We start from the raw sequence: 18179 nt of genomic DNA on the forward strand, positions 1-18179 counted from the left end.
AAATGAATCAAACATATGTAAAATCATACTGTCCACCTAGGAAGCAACACTGATGTTGTTGTGCTCTTGTGCAAATGAAATAGACAACAGGGGGAAATCTTTGGCGATTAGCAAGACACACTCAATAAAGGAGTGGTTCTGCAGGTGGGGACCACAGGCCACTTCTCAGTATCTACGCTTTCAGGCTGATGTTTTGGTCACTTTTGAATGTTGGTGGTGCTTTCACACTCGTGGTAGCATGAGACGGACTCTACAACCCACACAAGTGGCTCAGGTAGTGCAGCTCATCCAGGATGGCTCATCAATGCCAGCTGTGGCAAGGTTTGCTGTGTCTGTCAGCGTAGTGTCCAGAGCCTGGAGGCGCTACCAGGAGTCAGGTCAGTACACCAGGAGACGTGGAGGAGGCCGTAGGAGGGCAACAACCCAGCAGCAGGACCGCTACCTACGCCTTTGTGCAAGGAGGAACAGGAGAAGCACTGCCAGAGCCCTGCAAAATGACCTCCAGCAGGCCACCAATGTGCATGTGTCTGCACAAACGGTTAGAAACCGACTCCATGAGGATGGTATGAGGGCCCGACGTCCACAAATTGGGGTTGTGCTCACAGCCCAACACCGTGCAGGACACTTGGCATTTGTCAGAGAACACCAGGATTGGCAAATTTGCCACTGGTGCCCTGTGGTCTTCACAGATGAAAGCAGGTTCCCACTGAGCACATGTGACAGACGTCACATGTCTGGAGACACCGTGGAGAGCAATCTGCTGCCTGCAACATCCTTCAGCATGACCGGTTTGGCAGTGCATCAGTAATGGTGTGGGGTGGGATTTCTTTGGAGGGTGGCATGGCCTTCCATGGGCTCGCCAGAGGTAGCCTGATTGCCTTTAGGTACCGAGATGAGATCCTCAGACCCCTTGCGAGACCATATGCTGGTGCGGTTGGCCCTGGGTTCCTCCTAATGCAGGACAATGCTAGACCTCATGTGGCTGGAGTGTGTCAGCAGTTCCTGCAAGATTAAGACATTGAAGCTATGGACTGGCCCGCCAGTTCCCCAGACCTGAATTCGATTGAGCACATCTGGGACATCATGTCTCGCTCCATCCACCAACGTTGTACCACAGACTGTACAGGAGTTGGCGGATGCTTTAGTCCAGGTCAGGGAGGAGATCCCTCAGGAGACCATCCACCGTCTCATCAGGAGCATGCCCAGGCGTTGTAGGGAGGTCATACAGGCACGTGGAGGTCACACACAATACTGAGCCTCATTTTGACTTGTTTTAAGGACATTACATCAAAGTTGGATCAGCCTGTAGTGTGTTTTTCCACTTTAATTTTGTGTGTGACTCCAAATCCAGGCCTCCATTGATTAATAAATTTGATTTCCACTGAAGATTTTTGTGTGATTTTGTTGTCAGCACATTCAACTTTCTACAGAACAAAGTATTAAATGAGAATATTTCATTCATTCAGATATAGGATGTTAGTTGAGTGTTCCCTTTATTTTTTTGAGCAGTGTATTTCACTTCAATGCAATTTTCTTGTTTTTTGAGATGTATCTGTAGAGTTAACATCTGTGTTTTCAAGGTGGATTTTAAATCAAGGCCTGATTTTCTTTTTAATTAATTCTAATAGAGGAAGAAATACTAACTTCTTCCTTCTCCTCTTTCTCTAAATGATTCAGAGGAGCTTTGCAGGGTTAGATGAGGCAAGTGAAGACAGTGAAGATGAATATATTCCAGAAACCACTGGAGAAAGCACAGACAGTGAAGCCAGTGTGGAATTAAGTCTGGAAAAAGGTCCGAAGGATAAAACTATGTCATTTAGTCAAAATAGAAGCAAGTTTTGCAGGCAGAGTAAGAGTGAGTCCAGTCAGACTAGAAACTTTGAAAGTCATGATTCCAGAGCCACTACATATAAAGATGAAAGGGCCCCCCTGGAGGAAGAATCTGTTTATGTTGCTCCTGTTTTGAAGAAGGAAGATGGATCCAGGACCTATAATAAGAAACACCACTGTGTGTATTGTGGAGTATTTGTTCAAAAAATGTCAAGACATCTATTGCGCAGACACATGGATAAAATAGAGGTTGCAAAAGCCTACAGTTTGCCAAAAAACTCAAAACAAAGACGACTCCAGTTGGATTATTTGCGAAATAAGGGAAACTTTGAGCACAACACTGAAGTTATGGAAAGTAACCAAGGCAAGCTCATTGCGTGGAAACAACCAAAGAAGAAAACAGAAGGGGAAATATTCAAACATTGTTTGTACTGCTATGGACTGTTAAAAAAAAAGGCAATGTGGCGACATTTCCAGTCCTGCAAATTCAAGCCTCAAGATAAGTCTTTGAAAAAGGGGAAAACAAGAGTTCAAGCATTGTGTGCATTTGCTGAACCAGTTCCACCAGAGTTCAGTGATTCATACTGGAGGTTTCTAAGTGAGATGCATCAAGATGAGATTACAGTTGCATGTAAGAAGGATCAATGCATACTAGATTTTGGATACAGATTGTTCCACAAGAATGAGAGGGTAGTCAGCCAGCACCAATACATCCGTCAAAAGCTAAGAGAGCTTGGCAGACTGCTACTTGAGGCAAGAAATATTGCTTCTGTGAAGAGTATTAAAGATCTCATAAAGCCTGAAAAATATGTTACAGTTGTCGCTGCTGCAAGACGTCTAGCTGGATTCAGTGAAGAAAGTGGCAACTATCAACGACCATCTCTCGCTCGAAAAGTTGGTCACGACATGCATTCTTTAGCCATGTTCATTAAGACGGAAGGACTGAAGATGAAGGATAAGGAAGCTGTGCAAAACGCAGAGGAGTTTGCACAACTGTATCAAGAAAGTTGGAAATATGATATTGCAAGCCAAGCTTTAACCCAGCTTGAACAGAAAAAGTGGAATGCACCTCTACTGTTACCTTTCACACACGATGTCCAGATTCTTCACAACCATTTGTTAGAAAGACAGCAGGAATGTTTACATGCCTTGAAAGAAGAGGCCTCACAGTCCAGCTGGAAGGATCTTGCCAAAGTGACTCTGGCACAAGTAATCCTTTTCAACCGTCGACGAGCTGGGGAGGTTTCCAGGATGCATTTGTCAGTTTACTTATCAAAGGACACATCAGAAACACACGAGGATGTTAACCTGGCCCTCACAGCACTTGAACAAAAGCTCTGCAACTATTTTGTCCGGATAACCATTGTGGGAAAAAGAGGAAGAAAAGTTCCTGTTCTGCTGGGTCCAATGATGAAGGAATCCCTTGATGCTCTTACTGGAAGGCGGGAAGAATGTGGAGTCCTGGAAGAAAATCAATACCTGTTTGCGTTGCCGAATTCTGTCCATTACCTCAGAGGTTCAGACTGTATAAGGCAGTTTGTGAGTGAGTGCAGTGGCCTCAAAAACCCTACAGCACTCACCTCAACAAAGCTCAGGAAACACATTGCAACATTGTCAACAGTTTTGAACCTGAAGACTACAGAACTTGACCAGTTGGCAGATTTCCTTGGGCATAATGTTGCTGTTCACAGGAAGCACTATCGCCTTCCAGAGGGTACCATACAGTTAGCAAAAATAAGCAAAGTTCTCCTTGCAATGGAACAAGGACGGCTAGGAGAGTATAAAGGGAAGAGTCTGGATGAAATCCACCTTGATGTCAACGGTATTAACATTTAACACTTTAATGCAAGGGAAATTGAAGTTGCTAACCTTGGTATTTAAGAATAGATTAATGAAATGAGATATTTATGGAGGAGGGCATGTTTTATTGTTAAGGATGAATAAACATCATATTAGTTGAAAATGGTATCATTTAGGCTTTACATAAAAATGTTGGCTTATTCTGATTTGATTTGAGGCAAAAAAAAAAAAAAATTAAAAGGTGCTATTTAGGTACTTTTTATGGTTTCCTATCTTTTGTGGAATTGGTTCTTGAGTGTTTTATTAGTTCTATTAAACAAATCTCTTCAAATTTATCTCATTACCATATTAGAAACTCTTGACATGGATGGTTCTTCACAAGAGAAAGGTATGAATTTGTTTATTTTTTCTATACCGCAATAATCTCTGTAGTTTTAAATACACTAGATGACTGCATGTTAATGTTGTTTTAATTAAAATTTCATTAAATTGAAAACATCCAAGATAGGACTGATGTAGGGAAATTTCATGCCATAATTTTATTTAAGCTCTGTCATAAAAAAGTACAAATATTAATTTTTGTATCTACAGGTACATTCAAAACTTTCAGATATAATGAAATGTATTGATATGATGCATTCAAAAAGTTCAATATTTTTGGCGATTCATTACAAAAATTGAAACTGATATTGGGTATTCATTACACAGTGAAATATTTCAACCCTGTGTTTTTGTAATTTCATAGTTATGGCTAACATAATAAAAAAGCTAAAATTCAGTGTTTCAGAAAATTTTTATATTAAATTACAACAATTATAAACAATATTTTGTAATGTATAATGGGAGCCCAGGTGTCTTTTAGAGCCACTTTCAGGTCATCTGCATGGTTACTTCTGGTGTCCCTCATCTTTCTCTTGACAAAACAACTTAGATTTTTAGGCTTAGGTGGGGCCAGTTTTCTGGCCAATCAAGCACAGCAACACTGTGGTCAATGGACCAACTTTTGGCAGTGAGAGCTGGTGCCAAGTCCTGTGGGAAAGTGACATCAGTATCTAAATAAAGCTTGTCAACAAGGGGATGTGTGAAGTGGTCTAAATATCATACTAGATTGCTGACTGGACTTCAGAAAACACATTGGACCAGAATCAGCAGATGTCACTAATAGGGATTCCACTCTTCCTCCAGACTCTGGAAGCTTGAAAGGAAATGCTAATTTAATGTTTTTATGAAAAGATGATTTTAGACAGTGGTCCAGTTCATATTCTCATGCATAGTTGGTAAACTGTTGTTTTGGCACTAGCGCTGGTGTTTAGTTGTATTATAAAAGGAATTACTTTTTTTACCAGTTAAGGTTGAAAACCTGTCTAATTACTTCTTTGTAAACCTCATATTAAGAAGAGCATATTAAAATCAACATTAAATGAAATTACCTTTTACTTTGGATTATCAAAAAAGTGGCCTGGTTTGGTAAAACTCTTAATTTATGGCCTCTTACTGTTGAATTTGGTCAGTCACAATAAGTCATTAACTAAATAATTAATGAACAATAAAGAGTTAGTAGTCCAAAAATATGTAGCCTACAAATTGACAGCTACGGGTTAGTTTGTTTTATAAAATAAAATGTTACTGAAAACATTTATAGGAAAATACAATTTCTTAGCACTACTGCCAGCTAACATTTTTCAATTATATCATAATGTCTTATTCAGCTTTGTGGCAAGTGGCTCATTCACACAAGTCTCTTTGCCATATACATTATGAAGAGCACTGATATCCCTGGAAACCTATATTACTCCTGATTTCCTGTCAATTAGGATGACCTAAGATATGGATTAAAGCAATAGTTAATTTTACTTTTTTTTTTTTTGCTTGTTGGTGTATTGTTAATTCTGACTTTTGAAAACAATTCTTCTTTCATGTACATAGTTGATATGCCTGACGGAACTGAGAATGGCACCAATTTATCCTCACAAGAAGGTAAAATGTTCACATAATAAAGAAAGCGGTTAAACAAAAAAGGGCCACTTTTCTCTGAATTAAACACATTTTACAACCTGAGTTCTATATACAAACGTGGACAAAATTGTTGGTACCCCTCGGTTAATGAAAGAAAAACCAACAAAGGTCACAGAAATAACTTAAATCTGACAAAGGTTATAATGAATAAATATTCTATGAAAATGAGCACATGAAAGTCAGACACTGCTTTCAAACATCCTTCAACAGAATTATTTAAAAAAATAAACTCATGAAACAGGCCTGGACCAAAACGATGGAACCCTTAACTTAATATTTTGTTGCTCAACCTTTTGAAGCAATCACTGCAATCAAAGGATTCCTATAACTGTCAGTGAGACTTCTGTCCCTCTCAGAAGGTATTTTAGCCCACTCCTCATGAGCAAACTGCTCCAGTTGTCTCATTTTTGAAGGGCACCTTTTCCAGACGGCATGTTTCAGCACCTTCCAAATATGCTTAATAGGATTTAGGTAAGGGCTCATAGAAGGCCACTTCAGAATAGTCCAATGTTTTCCTCTATCTGTGTTTTTTGGGTTATTATCCTGTTGCAAGACCCATGACCTGCGACTGAGACCAAGCTTTCTGACACTGGCCAGCACATTTATCTCTAGAATCCCCTGATAGTCTTGAGATTTCATTATACCTGCACAGATTCAAGATACCCTGTGCCAGATGCAGCAAAGTAGCCCCAGAACATAACAGACTCCTCCATGTTTCACAGTAGGGACAGTGTTCTTTTCTTCATATGCTTAAATTTTTCCATCTGCAAACATAGAGCTGATGTGCCTTGCCAGAAAGTATAGTTTTTGTCTCATCTGTCCATAGGACATTGTCCCACAAGCTTTGTGGCTTGTCAACATGTAGTTTGGCAAATTCCAGTCTGGCTTTTTTATGATTTTTCAAAGATGGTGTTCTCCTTGGTCGTCTCCCATTAAGTCCACTTTGCCTCAAACAACGTTGGATGGTGCAATCTGACACTGATGTTCCTTGAGCTTTAAGTTCACCTTTAATCTCTTTAGAAGTTTTTCTGGGCTCTTTTGTTACCATTTGTATTATCAGTCTCTTTGTTTTGTCATAAATTTTCCTCCTGTGGCCATGTCCAGGGAGGTTGGCTACAGTCCCATGGATCTTAAATTTCTGAATATGTGCAACTGTAGTCATAACATGAAGCTGCTTGGAGATGGTCTTATAACCTTTACCTTTACCATGCTTGTCTATAATTTTCTTCCTAATCTCCTGAGACAACGCTTTCCTTCGCTTCCTCTGATCCATGTTGAGTGTGGTACACACCATGTCACCAAATAGCACAGTGACTACCTGTAACCCTATATATAGGCCCACTGACTGATTACAAGAATGTAGACACCTGTGATGTTAATTAATGGACACACCTCGATTTAACACGTCCCTTTGGTCACATTATTTTCAGGGGTACCATCATTTTTGTCCAGGCCTGTTTCATGACTTTATTTGTTTAAATAATTCTGTTGAAGCATGTTTGAAAAGCATTGTCTGACTTTAATTTGTTCATTTTCATATAATTTTTTTATTTATGATTAACTTTGTCAGATTCAAGTTATTTTTGTGACCATTGTGGGTTTTTCTTTCATTAACTGAGGCGTCCACGTGCGTACATGAACTGTTAAAGTACTGTAGATCATTGAAAGTTTAAACAGTTTTTTTATGTTCCTAAAATTAATATTTCAGAAGATCCAGAAGCTTCTGAAGAGACACCTTGTATCCCCACATCCAGTGGCTTAAGTCAGGAAAACTTGACCAAAAAGAAAGGTGAGCTTGTAAAACTGCAGTTTGGGGTTAGTACTCTTCTTCAACATTGATTTTTATTCATTTTTTTTTAATACCACCACTTTTAACTAATATTACAAGTCCATTACATTTATATCTGATCCTGCCTAGTATTTACTAACATCCAAATTTGATTCAAACAAGATTGGTTCTACAGGACTTGATTGTAATAAATAACTCTTTATGAACACAAGTGTAAATAGAAGGTTTTTTGGTTTTTTTTCTTTAGTTCGCTGTTGATATCTATGCCCTTGATCAGCGTGTTTGCTGTTCTAATAAGATGAGTTTAACCTGTTCTTTTCTGTACTTCAAAGTCACAAATTCAGATGGGCTGATGCCAGAAGTCAACGAAGTGACCTCTTGTACCCCCACCTCTAGCAGCCAAAGTAACGAAAGGTCTGCCAAAAAGAGTGGTGAGTTTGGAGTAATCCTCTTCAATACATAACTTCATCATGATTGCTTTTAAATGGTCCAATTATTACTACAGTATCAATATTCTAATTATCCTCACATTTACTGCTTACTAAGATTTAAATGACCGAAGCAAAATGTATTAACCACTTGACTTTTTTTACTTAGACATGTCAGGTCTAAACTTTTGAATTTTGTCGTAAAATGCAAATTAATGCGCCCCTTCTCAGGTGGGTTTCACGTCATTGTTAAATTGGATTATTTGTGAGATGTTCGTTTCCATCTATTATTAAATAGGGGTAATGTACATGACACATCTACCTCAAGACAGAAAAAAATTTTTGCATCAAATTTACCTGTTGGCAAATTTGCATATCGATGATGTGCTCTCCTGGTGGAGTTTGACTGCCTGTACCAGCAGTGACACTGACTGATTAATATCCCAGAAATAAACTGATTTACTTGTTTTTTTACTGTAGGCTCATTACTATTGACAAAGATAGTTGAATTATTAAAATATCTCATTTAAATGATATTGTGGGATTATTGTACATAAAGTGAATGTATCCTCTGTGCAGTTTTGTTCTAATGAAGTTGTAAACTAAATTGTGCTCTTTTTATGCCCTTAGGTAAAGAAAAAGTTGTGAAAAGAAGCTGGACCCCAGAGGAATGTGCTGCTGTAAATAAACATTTAAGGAAGTACATATTGACAAATCAGGTTCCTGGTAAGCTTGACTGTGAGAGATGCATTGCTGCAGAACCACAAGCACTGAGTAAAAGAGACTGGAGAGCAGTTAAGTACTTTGTCAAAAACAGAATAACCACCATGAGGAGAAAATATGAGTGACAGAGCTTCCCTGAACAGAGGTAGAAACACATGGCTGGTCCTGTTTCACCAGTTCTTTACTATTTGTTTGTAATTTTTATGGACAAAGTTCAAACAAAGTATATTTCAGTTTATTGATACATGTTCTGAGGAAGAAATATGGGAAATGTTTAAATGGCACATTCAGTGCTAAAATGTTGAAATAAAACATGTGCAGCTCAAAATAAAGTTCCTTTATTCAGTGGCTACATTTGTAATGTGTCCATTTTAAATTTTGACTCAAGCAGTTCATGATTAATAGTAAATCATGTGTATTTTATAGTTGGCTAAAATGAAGATTGTAAATATATAAAAAATTGACCTGTATGCCTAAACAAATGGAAGAATATTAAGGCTGTGACTAGGAAAAATGCACCACAATCGAATAATGACAGATGTACTTAAGAATGCACATTTCAATATATATCTAGTCTATTAAGCCAGATGAAAGGATTAATAACACTAACAAAATTTTAAGGTTTTTTCCCATTAAACAATCAAGTCTTGACAAATGCATGTTTGGGTTAGATTAGGGTTGGGATTGAATTTGATAGATCCTAATTTAAAGATAAAGCAAATCTTTATGAAGGCCTAACAAGAGTTAAATGTTAAAAGCAAGCCCCATAACTGGCTAAAAAAATTATGTGTGTAAAGATGGACCTCTTAACGTTCGAACATTAAAAGCAAGCCCCATAACTGACTAAAAATCAAACGTGTGTGAAGGTGGGTCCTGCAAAGTATGAATGTTAGAAACTGGCCCCACATGTGATTGAAAAACAGACATGTAAAATAAAGTTTGAAATTTTGCATATTGAACGTGACTTTTAATATGTAGATTTTTTTTGGGATCTGCCTGATTTTTTTCATAGTTCTAGGACCACTAGAATGGGTGGACCCCACAACCCAGTCAACTACTTGCGGTCCTGCTGTGGGAGTTTAACAAGGATGTGTGTGTTTGTGTTTTAATCAGCAATGGTTTTTGCCTTAAAATTGTTTATAAATGCCATTTTTTGGAGCAATTTTGGTTGGTCGGCCATTCCTAAGAATTGTCTACCACTATTCAATGTTTTCTCCACTTGCGGATAACTGCTTTTGGTGTGATTTGTTGTAGTCCCAAAGCCTCAGAAATGGCTTTGTAATCGTTTCAGACTGTTGATGTCAGTGACTTTGCTTCTCATTGAATTTGTTTAGATCTTTTTGCCTACATTGTGCGGCCAAAAATAATCTATTTAAGTGATTTCTTGATTCTACAGACCAGGCAGTAATAACGCCTTGATAGGGCTTGTGAAATTGGACCCATCTTTCGAAACATCTGAAAAACTAATTTGGAAAAAAGAAAAATCTGAAAAAAACTCTAGAGGGTGGCAAATACATTTTCATAGAATGTATCGTAAAAAACTCAAATATATAAAGGTGTACCTTATTAATGTGATAAGTGTGTGAAGTTATTATAGTGTATAGGACTAAGTTTACGTGTGTCCATCTTGCTGTAGTTGTCCCAGAAAGTTTTTCCAGTTAAAATAAGTAAATGTATATGTACAGGAAGCAGTTTGAGATATTTAGGTACCAGTATTACATGATTTATTGTTATGCTGTTAAATACTTTGCAGACATGCCATGTAAGTTGAAAGCTTTGCTTTAAGTACAAGTTAACTAAATCAATTCAGTATATCGGTCTAATGAGCTAGATTAGACGCCAAACTCTCCGTATGGCTTGGTTCATTACATAATACCTAATGCATGCACTACAGGACTTAATGTTTCCTCTGAAAGTCACTTGTTTGTGCATTTACCTGCTCGTTTTTAGATGCAAGTCTGTGGATATGGACTCACATCTACAGTCTGGCCAAGATAATGCATCACCTGCTTTGGCCTCTCTGCACAGTTTTAAAAGGGCCAGCTTTGAACACTATCTGGATACAGTGCAAAGAGAGTTATTATTTTACCGCCTCTTAATCGGGGTCAGAGTAGTTCTCTTATCCACTCAGTCAGAACATAACACTGCTTTAATGGGAATTATGAGAAACTGCTCCATGTGCCTGAACCTGCCCTGTTTAGCAAGAGAAGATGATTTGTTTAGTTGCACAAATTCCATGTTTTTGCCTCTCCCGCCTGTTTAGCCTCATTAAATCTTTGATCTCTCCATACAGGTTACCAGGCTAATTTAATGCTTTAAAAAAGCAGAACTTATTAACAAGAGAGTTTGAGTTTGGCCCCCAGGGGCTTCAGATTTGTGGCAATGAACCATCTCATCTTTTTCTTGGCACCGGTGTTCGTGCTCACATCTAAACTTGCTGATCTGCTTGGAATGGCTGTCATTTTTGCAATTAAGAAAAGCACATTTTGGACCTCAAACACTTGGCCTGCATAACTCAGTATGCTATTAAGATATTGGAATATTTTACTCTGTGAGATGAATTGTTTTAAGAGTCCATCTGCTAGGCTATCTTTGAAAGTACCTTCTTGTGAAAATGAATCGGGGCAGAGAGTGAGGCAAATCCCTGTTGACATTACAAAAAAAAATACACATAACTTACTTGTTTCATTCTAATATGAATAAGGAGTTATTCTAGTTTATTTATTTTTTTTATTTATATTTTATGTGATAGACTAATATAAGTGCATTATTGTTAGGTGAAAGGAAAATGACTTAAAATCTCAAAAGCTTGGCTTGTATGTTTTTATTGACCTCATTTTACTGTAATACCCTTAAATAATATGCATTAATTAGAGAGCAGCCAAGAGTCCTACGGTAACTGGAGGAGCTGCAGAGATCAACAGCTCAGTTGGGGGAATCTCCCGACTCAACCTAAAAGTCACTGTTACAAGAAAACCATAAGAAGTCCCAATTGCAGTTTGCCCAACCCTTGTAGATAGAGCAAACATGTTGGAAAAGGTGCCCTAGTCAGATAACACTAAAATGCAACTTATTGGCCAACTTGCAAAACACATGTGGCTGCCACATAACCCTGAACACACTATCCCTATGATGAAACATGGAGGTGTTAGCTTCATGGTGTGGGGAAGTATTTCATTAGCAAGGACAACAATGCTAGTCATAGTTGCACATATTAACACATGAAGAAAACCTGTTCAAAAGAACCTGTTCAAAACACTTGAGACTGGAGAGGACATTTACCTCCCAGCCAGCATGGAATGGTTTAGATCAAACCAATTTCATGTGTTAGAATGGTTCAGTCAAGGTTCAGTCCTAAATCTGACAGAGAATATGTGACAAGATGTAAAAATGTTCTGCTGCATAACTTTTCATCTTCAGTTTCTGTCTTTTCTTTTGAACACAAAAGTTTTGATTTCATTTAAATAAAAAATTTGACAGTTCGGTTGTTTTCGCGGTTTTTAATTAAAAGACTGTAGATGGTAAGTGATTTGTGTTTTGTCCTGTCCTAATGCAAGCAGTTTTTTATGTCTGTGCACCACCTGTGTAAAATCTTCCAGTTACTCCATCACATAAAGTTCCAATAAAATATAATGTAGTTCCAAAAACTGACAAAGTTCAAGGGTTGTGAATAATTTTGCAAGGCACTAAATAATCTTTACAAATGTCATAACCCCCACTTATCCCCACTCTTAACCATCAGCTCCTAGTGCACCTCCACAGCAAGTGGCAGTGTTGACAGTGGGGAGCCATAACAGCACTTCTATCAGCGTGTCATGGGACCCCCCTCCCTCTGACCAACAGAACGGTATAATCCAGGAGTACAAGGTAGGCTCAGCTCAACTTCCCCACGCAGACTGCATTTCTCAGCCATGTGTAACAAAACATTACATTGAATTGTGTGTGCTGTGTCTGTGTCAGATCTGGTGTTTGGCCAACGATACACAGCTTCACGTCAACAAGTCTGTGGATGCGACCATCCGTTCAGTCGTAGTTGGGGGTCTTCAGACTGGAGTGCAATATCGCGTGGAGGTGGCGGCAGGCACTAGTGCTGGGTTGGGGGTCAGAAGCAAACCCCAGCTCATCATTTTGGGTAATCCACTCCCACTCCAAACCTGGGGTCAAATTAAATGACCTTATAATGGGGCTACCTGGGTCTCTCTGGCAGATCAGGAGTCTGGAAAAATGATTTAGCAATTTATCGCACAAGAAGAGAGAAGATTGCGCTTTACAACGCAGGCATCCGTGGAGAAATCAATAGTGATTCATTAAGTGTAGTGTATGGTAACACCGTGCCAAGTGCTGTTAGCCATATCAATAATCCTCCTCAATATGTGGGCAGCTGGTGCTAACGCATTGAAGGCTGTGTTTTGTAGGAACCTATCAGCCTATCACATCTTCTGAAATAGCCAAAGGATGCCCAGACTATATAAGCCCTGAATCAATATCGCAGACCAGGCCTGATGCTCTTCATCTATGACTTTTGACTGATATATAATAACACCCTTAACACACAGGGAAGGGGAAGCAGGGCGGTAGACTGAAGCTTAATGATGGAGGGTGTGTATGTGTGTGCGTGCGTGTGGAAGGGGGTTTTTGCTGGAGACTGTGAATCTAATTTCACAGCACAGTAGCTGCAACAGAAAAATCAAACTCTGTCGGAGCTGCTCTGTCAATCTCATGTCTTGCAGCTCAAGTTGATAAGTGCACCGCTGAATTGATTAAGTCTATATTGGATGCATTGATGCTGTTTTATTTATTTTTTTGTTGTTGTCTTCACTTAGATTTTCTTTTTGTGGTTGACTTCGATATATATATATATATATATATATATATATATATATATATATATATATATATATATATAGCAGGGATCTTTGTTCACATTGACAGTGTGGATGGGGTTTGTTTTTTATGACAGTTAAACTGTGATGTTCATTTCTCTTTATCTGTTTTCACTGAGGCATCATTTGGCATTCAGATGTTCCCCTTGTGTCTTTTCCATCTGTGTGCCTTCAGGTGGAGAACTGAAGGATGTGATGACAGGATCAGAGGGCAACCATAGCATCTCAGATGTGGTGAAGCAGCCAGCCTTCATCGCTGGCTTGGGAGGGGCCTGCTGGATTGTCCTCATGGGCTTCAGTGCCTGGCTGTACTGGAGGAGAAAAAAGAGGAAGGGGCTGAGCAACTATGCAGGTAAAAACAAAAACAGTCCTCAAGCTTTTATAAATCACCATAAGATCTGAAAGCACAGGAGGTCTCTTACATGCTGCAGAAGCTGATGTTGTCACAGATGTGACTCCACTTGAGGTGGCTAAAATGGAGAACAATGGAAAATATATTCTACGCAGGTGGAAATAGGCACTATTTACTTTAATTCACTGTGCAGCCATGTGCATCAGCTGTGCTAAGTTCCATCAGCACCACACCTCAATGCTCTTATACATTCATGCGAGATAAGTAATTTAACATTCATTTCCATTATTCGACCACTGCTGGTGATGTTTGTCTGTTAACATTAGGTATGTCTAGGTTGAGGTAATAAGAAAATTCTGTTAACATGCCACAAATCAAGCCTTAAGCCATATGCATTTATGATTATGTGGGTGCAGCTTGCATTCAAGTGATTTAGAAGCAATGTAATTACCTAATTCAGTAGGGATTTATATCATCTCCTCTATCCAATTAAATATGTTCAGCTGCATTCTAAAACATTCCATTTACCAGGGAGGTCCTGATACTAATCTTAAAATAGACCACACTGAAGTTCCAGTATGAAACTTTTTAAAATAAATTCTTTGTATATGCTTGAAAACTCCATAGCTTTAAGTAGCACTAAAATAATACACTATATAATTTATATTAAGTATTTAGAATTTTTTACACCTTAACTCACTTATCAATTATGTTCATGACACTGCTGTTTCTACTATCTTCTTTTTAGAGAGGAGTAGAGATTTTATTCCACCTGGAGTGTATGTGGGATATGCTGCTCCAAAACATCCTTAACTAGCTTAAGAAAGCTGCTGTAATATTTTAAAATGTATCACCTAGCATGTTTATAGCTTTCTATTTTGTTTCTATAACTATATTTGTCTCAACAAACAGCTACAGTCTTCAATAAACTCACATCTTGCTCCTATACTGACAAGGTTTTTATTTGAAGCAGTTTCCAGAACTACTAGGCTTCCATTAGCATGTTTACCATGTACATGAGCCATGTACAGAAAAATAGGCAGTGTTTCAAAATAAATAGCTGCATAAAATGTGGCTGCAGAGTTTCATAGAGGTGTGGTTGACATACTCATTCACACTACACTAACACCAAAACATATTGGGAGTTTTGACAGGGACTCCAATACTGATCAAATTAAAAGGGGTTGATAATGACCCCGATCTGATATCTGGGATCAGACCTAGACACACCTACTGTTTACATTGAGACAGTTCTTATTACTTTTTCACAGACAAAATGTTTGACTGTTAATTTATGGAAGATATTCCTACATTGGTTTAGCTTTGATATAAAGGCATTAAAAACTGGAAATGTGATTCATTTTCAATACTTTTATTTTCCTTTTTCATACTGACCCTGACCTGGAAATTAGTTAAATCAAATTTCAGACTTTTCTAGGACAAATGGGATCCCTATACATTTTTAGACATTGTTTGTTTAGCCTTTTAAGAAGACTAACTTTGAAACAGGTGTTTAAATATGTCAGGGTTAGTATGAAGATTCACCTTAATATTCAAAATGAAGCTAATCAGTCCACATTTCTTTTCTTTATAAGTTTAAGGCTTCTGTTTTCTACGTATACCCGTCTTCTGCTATACTATTTCATCCCTCTCTCTTGTTCCTTTGAATTACAGTTCAGTCCTTCACCTTTACTCGAGCTGGTATGTCTATATTGTGTGTTTAAAAAAAAAAAAGAAACTTCTGCACAGCTCCGTAATAGACAAGACTGCAGATTAATTATTTCTCTCTCTTCCCACTTATTTCTTCAAGTAACATTCCAGAGAGACCGAGGCCTGATCAGAAATGGAAGGTGAGAGTTTAAATCTTAAACCCAAGGAGCCCATGCTGAAGGTCCTTTCCTGCTGACATTTCAACACCACACAGCACGAGTCATCTCATTGGCTCAGGCCCCATTGTAAAACCTGAAATGAACAGTTCTCTTGTAATGAATGGAATCTGCATACCCCCTTTTCCCCTGGTTATTCATACTGTATCGGTGTATGATTCGAGCTGGTGTTCGCTTGATGAAATCATTAATCACTCCTTTGAAGTGAGTGCTAGTAATTAAAGCAGGTGGGCAGCTGTTTCAATCGCTGCCTCTCTTTGTTCATGTTGAGGTTGCTGGCAGAGTGAGAGGTCGCAGGGGGAAATGAATGTGATGTTTAAAATGGCTCATCACAGAGCAGACAGTCATGGGTCATACAGTGCAGAACATAGGTGTAAAAGAGCCGAGAGATGGACCTGGAGACAATTCTAAGTGGTGTCTTTCATTTTAAAAATCTCTAGAGAAGATTTTTGCTCACTGGGACATTTTATCCATGGTAGATTTAGCTCAAACTTGGCCAACTCTCATCACAACCTGGTTTCTTGTTACATATTTTGCCCAAATCACAATGCAGCTGAAATGTTGTGAGTAGAAGGGAGCTCTACCTCCTAGAGACTAAAGCCTAATGAAAAATTCACCATATAGTGGCACATATAGTATCGCCATCTTCTCGCATCCCCCCCCCCCCCCCCCCTCAGTGCATTGCCACTTACAACTTTCCCACCATCAACTTAAACGCATGCCTTCATAGCAGTTGTGATTTTCAACAAAGACAAAATCACATACTAGCTTTTCCCTAAACCACCAAATGGGCTTTTTGCTGTCTTTGTTGCCATGGAGATGGCACTCTGGTGTAGCTTAACTGCCAGAGGCTGTCCATGATTCTCAATTTAAAATTTAAATTTCTGTTGTGCTAAGGCTCTAAAGTGGATTTACTGTGTGTTTAGACCTACAGTGTTTCTCAGTGGGGAGAGTTAGACGATGAGGAAGGGAGTTGGGAATGTATGGGGGGGGGGGATGATTTATAGACTTGCCATTTTATGTTGTTTATTGTTGCCTCCGTGCTGGGGCGGCTCCGTGGTTGAGAATATGCTGAATGAGTTTTCACATCAATTTGTTGTTGATGCAGCAGGAAGAAAATGAGCAACTCTGTTACATGGGGGAGACTGAGTAACAATGTGACTGATTCTCCTGCCTCCCTCCCTCTCATTCCTTTTTGTCCGACTCCAAATGTCCTATTACAGTCGCCCTGGACTTTTAAAAGCGGGTGATCCGGGCCTTCCTTGGTTGGCTGACTCGTGGCCTTCTACAAGCCTTCCAGCGAATGGAGGCTTAGGGAGTCCAAAGAGTGGCAACAACTTTGGCCGAGGAGGTAAGAAACAGAAGCGGTGTTGAGTGAGGGGAGGGGAGAGACAGTATTAGCAATGCCTTGGTGGACAGTTTTGACGTTTATCCTTTGGGAAGCATCATGACAGCACATTGCATTAACAAACACATGCATCCAAATTAACAGAGCCTCTGAGGGGTTGTTTTTTCCTGATTTGATTTGACAAGCTTGATATTTGGCTTAATTTTTTGCTGTTTAGATATATTTTTGGCAGTCCTTTCCTGCCATTGTACATTTTCCAAGCTTGCACAAGATTGATTGTGGTTTCAATTTGATAGTAATGTTTTAAACTAGTGAGCTGCAGGGTTTTTATGTGAAAGACAGTGGAGCTGAAGGTTAGCGCTGTTTGAATATCCCCTCTTGTGAACACACCACCAGGCTCCCACCGAGCATTGCAAGCTAATTATGCTTGTTGATAATCACTTTCACTTATATCAACTCTACTTTGGACTATTTTTTTTTTTAACTGATGCAGAGCGCCAGAACAGCGGGGAGCATTAATGACCTTAAAGATCGTTAACTTCATGTCAACTTAACTCCGTGTTCTCTTTCTTTCCCATGTTCGACCACCCAACCCCTCTGTCTCCACCCCACCTTCCTTCAGATGTTTTACCATCTGCAGCCGTGGAGAAAACGGACACCATGCTGTCTGATGGGGCCATTTACAGCAGTATTGACTTCATGGGCAAGGGAGGCTACACCAGCCCGGCACGAGGCATCCAGCCCACCCCTTATGCCACAACTCAGATACTGCAGTCCAACAGCTTCCACGAGCTGGCCGTGGACAGGCCAGATCCCCGCTGGAAGGCGTCGCTTCAGGCCCAGCAGGAGATGGCCAACATGGGCTACTCACTAACTGACAGGCGACCTGGTGCTGGTATGAGCCACATGAAAATGTGTTCAAAAATCACTACAAGCTGAACTGGGGGAAAAAGCAAATGAGAAAGGAAAGAATTTATTACATATTCACTAAAAAGGACCCTCAGGACTATGTTCTTAATTACTCTCCTGTCTCCACAAAAGTTCTACCCGGAGAGCTTATCTAGCCCAGAAATGTCACGCAACAATGACGCATTCCTTTGGCTTAATTTGATTAGAAATGGCAG

At 39.2% G+C, this 18179-nt stretch overlaps 2 protein-coding genes across 4 annotated transcripts in view; both read left to right on the top strand.

Moving 5' to 3' along the window:
* LOC124876153 (roundabout homolog 2-like) overlaps nucleotides 1-18179 on the top strand; it is a 166683-nt gene that overhangs the window by 131475 nt on the left and 17029 nt on the right. The window contains exons 16-22 of the mRNA XM_047378688.1: nucleotides 12329-12453; nucleotides 12547-12718; nucleotides 13645-13821; nucleotides 15496-15522; nucleotides 15632-15671; nucleotides 16931-17058; nucleotides 17678-17950. Coding sequence (XP_047234644.1) covers nucleotides 12329-12453; nucleotides 12547-12718; nucleotides 13645-13821; nucleotides 15496-15522; nucleotides 15632-15671; nucleotides 16931-17058; nucleotides 17678-17950 — 942 coding nt within the window. The remainder of the gene's footprint in view (nucleotides 1-12328; nucleotides 12454-12546; nucleotides 12719-13644; nucleotides 13822-15495; nucleotides 15523-15631; nucleotides 15672-16930; nucleotides 17059-17677; nucleotides 17951-18179) is intronic.
* On the top strand, nucleotides 1429-8936 carry LOC124876152. Of its 3 annotated transcripts, XM_047378685.1 has the most exons (6): nucleotides 2860-3652; nucleotides 3983-4018; nucleotides 5557-5607; nucleotides 7355-7435; nucleotides 7768-7866; nucleotides 8494-8936. In XM_047378685.1, the coding sequence occupies exons 1-6, from the start codon at nucleotides 3082-3084 to the stop codon at nucleotides 8709-8711; spliced, it is 1056 nt and encodes a 351-aa protein (XP_047234641.1). In that variant the 5' UTR covers nucleotides 2860-3081; the 3' UTR covers nucleotides 8712-8936. The 3 variants fall into 3 exon arrangements, 2 of the variants coding, with proteins under 2 accessions (XP_047234640.1, XP_047234641.1); XR_007040234.1 differs by lacking the exons at nucleotides 2860-3652; nucleotides 3983-4018; nucleotides 5557-5607 and adding an exon at nucleotides 1429-2853; XM_047378684.1 differs by lacking the exons at nucleotides 2860-3652; nucleotides 3983-4018; nucleotides 5557-5607; nucleotides 8494-8936 and adding an exon at nucleotides 1429-2853 and having other exon boundaries at nucleotides 7768-7868.

The sequence above is a fragment of the Girardinichthys multiradiatus genome, chromosome 11, assembly GCF_021462225.1.
Source record: "Girardinichthys multiradiatus isolate DD_20200921_A chromosome 11, DD_fGirMul_XY1, whole genome shotgun sequence".
Classification (NCBI taxonomy): Eukaryota; Metazoa; Chordata; class Actinopteri; order Cyprinodontiformes; family Goodeidae; genus Girardinichthys; species Girardinichthys multiradiatus.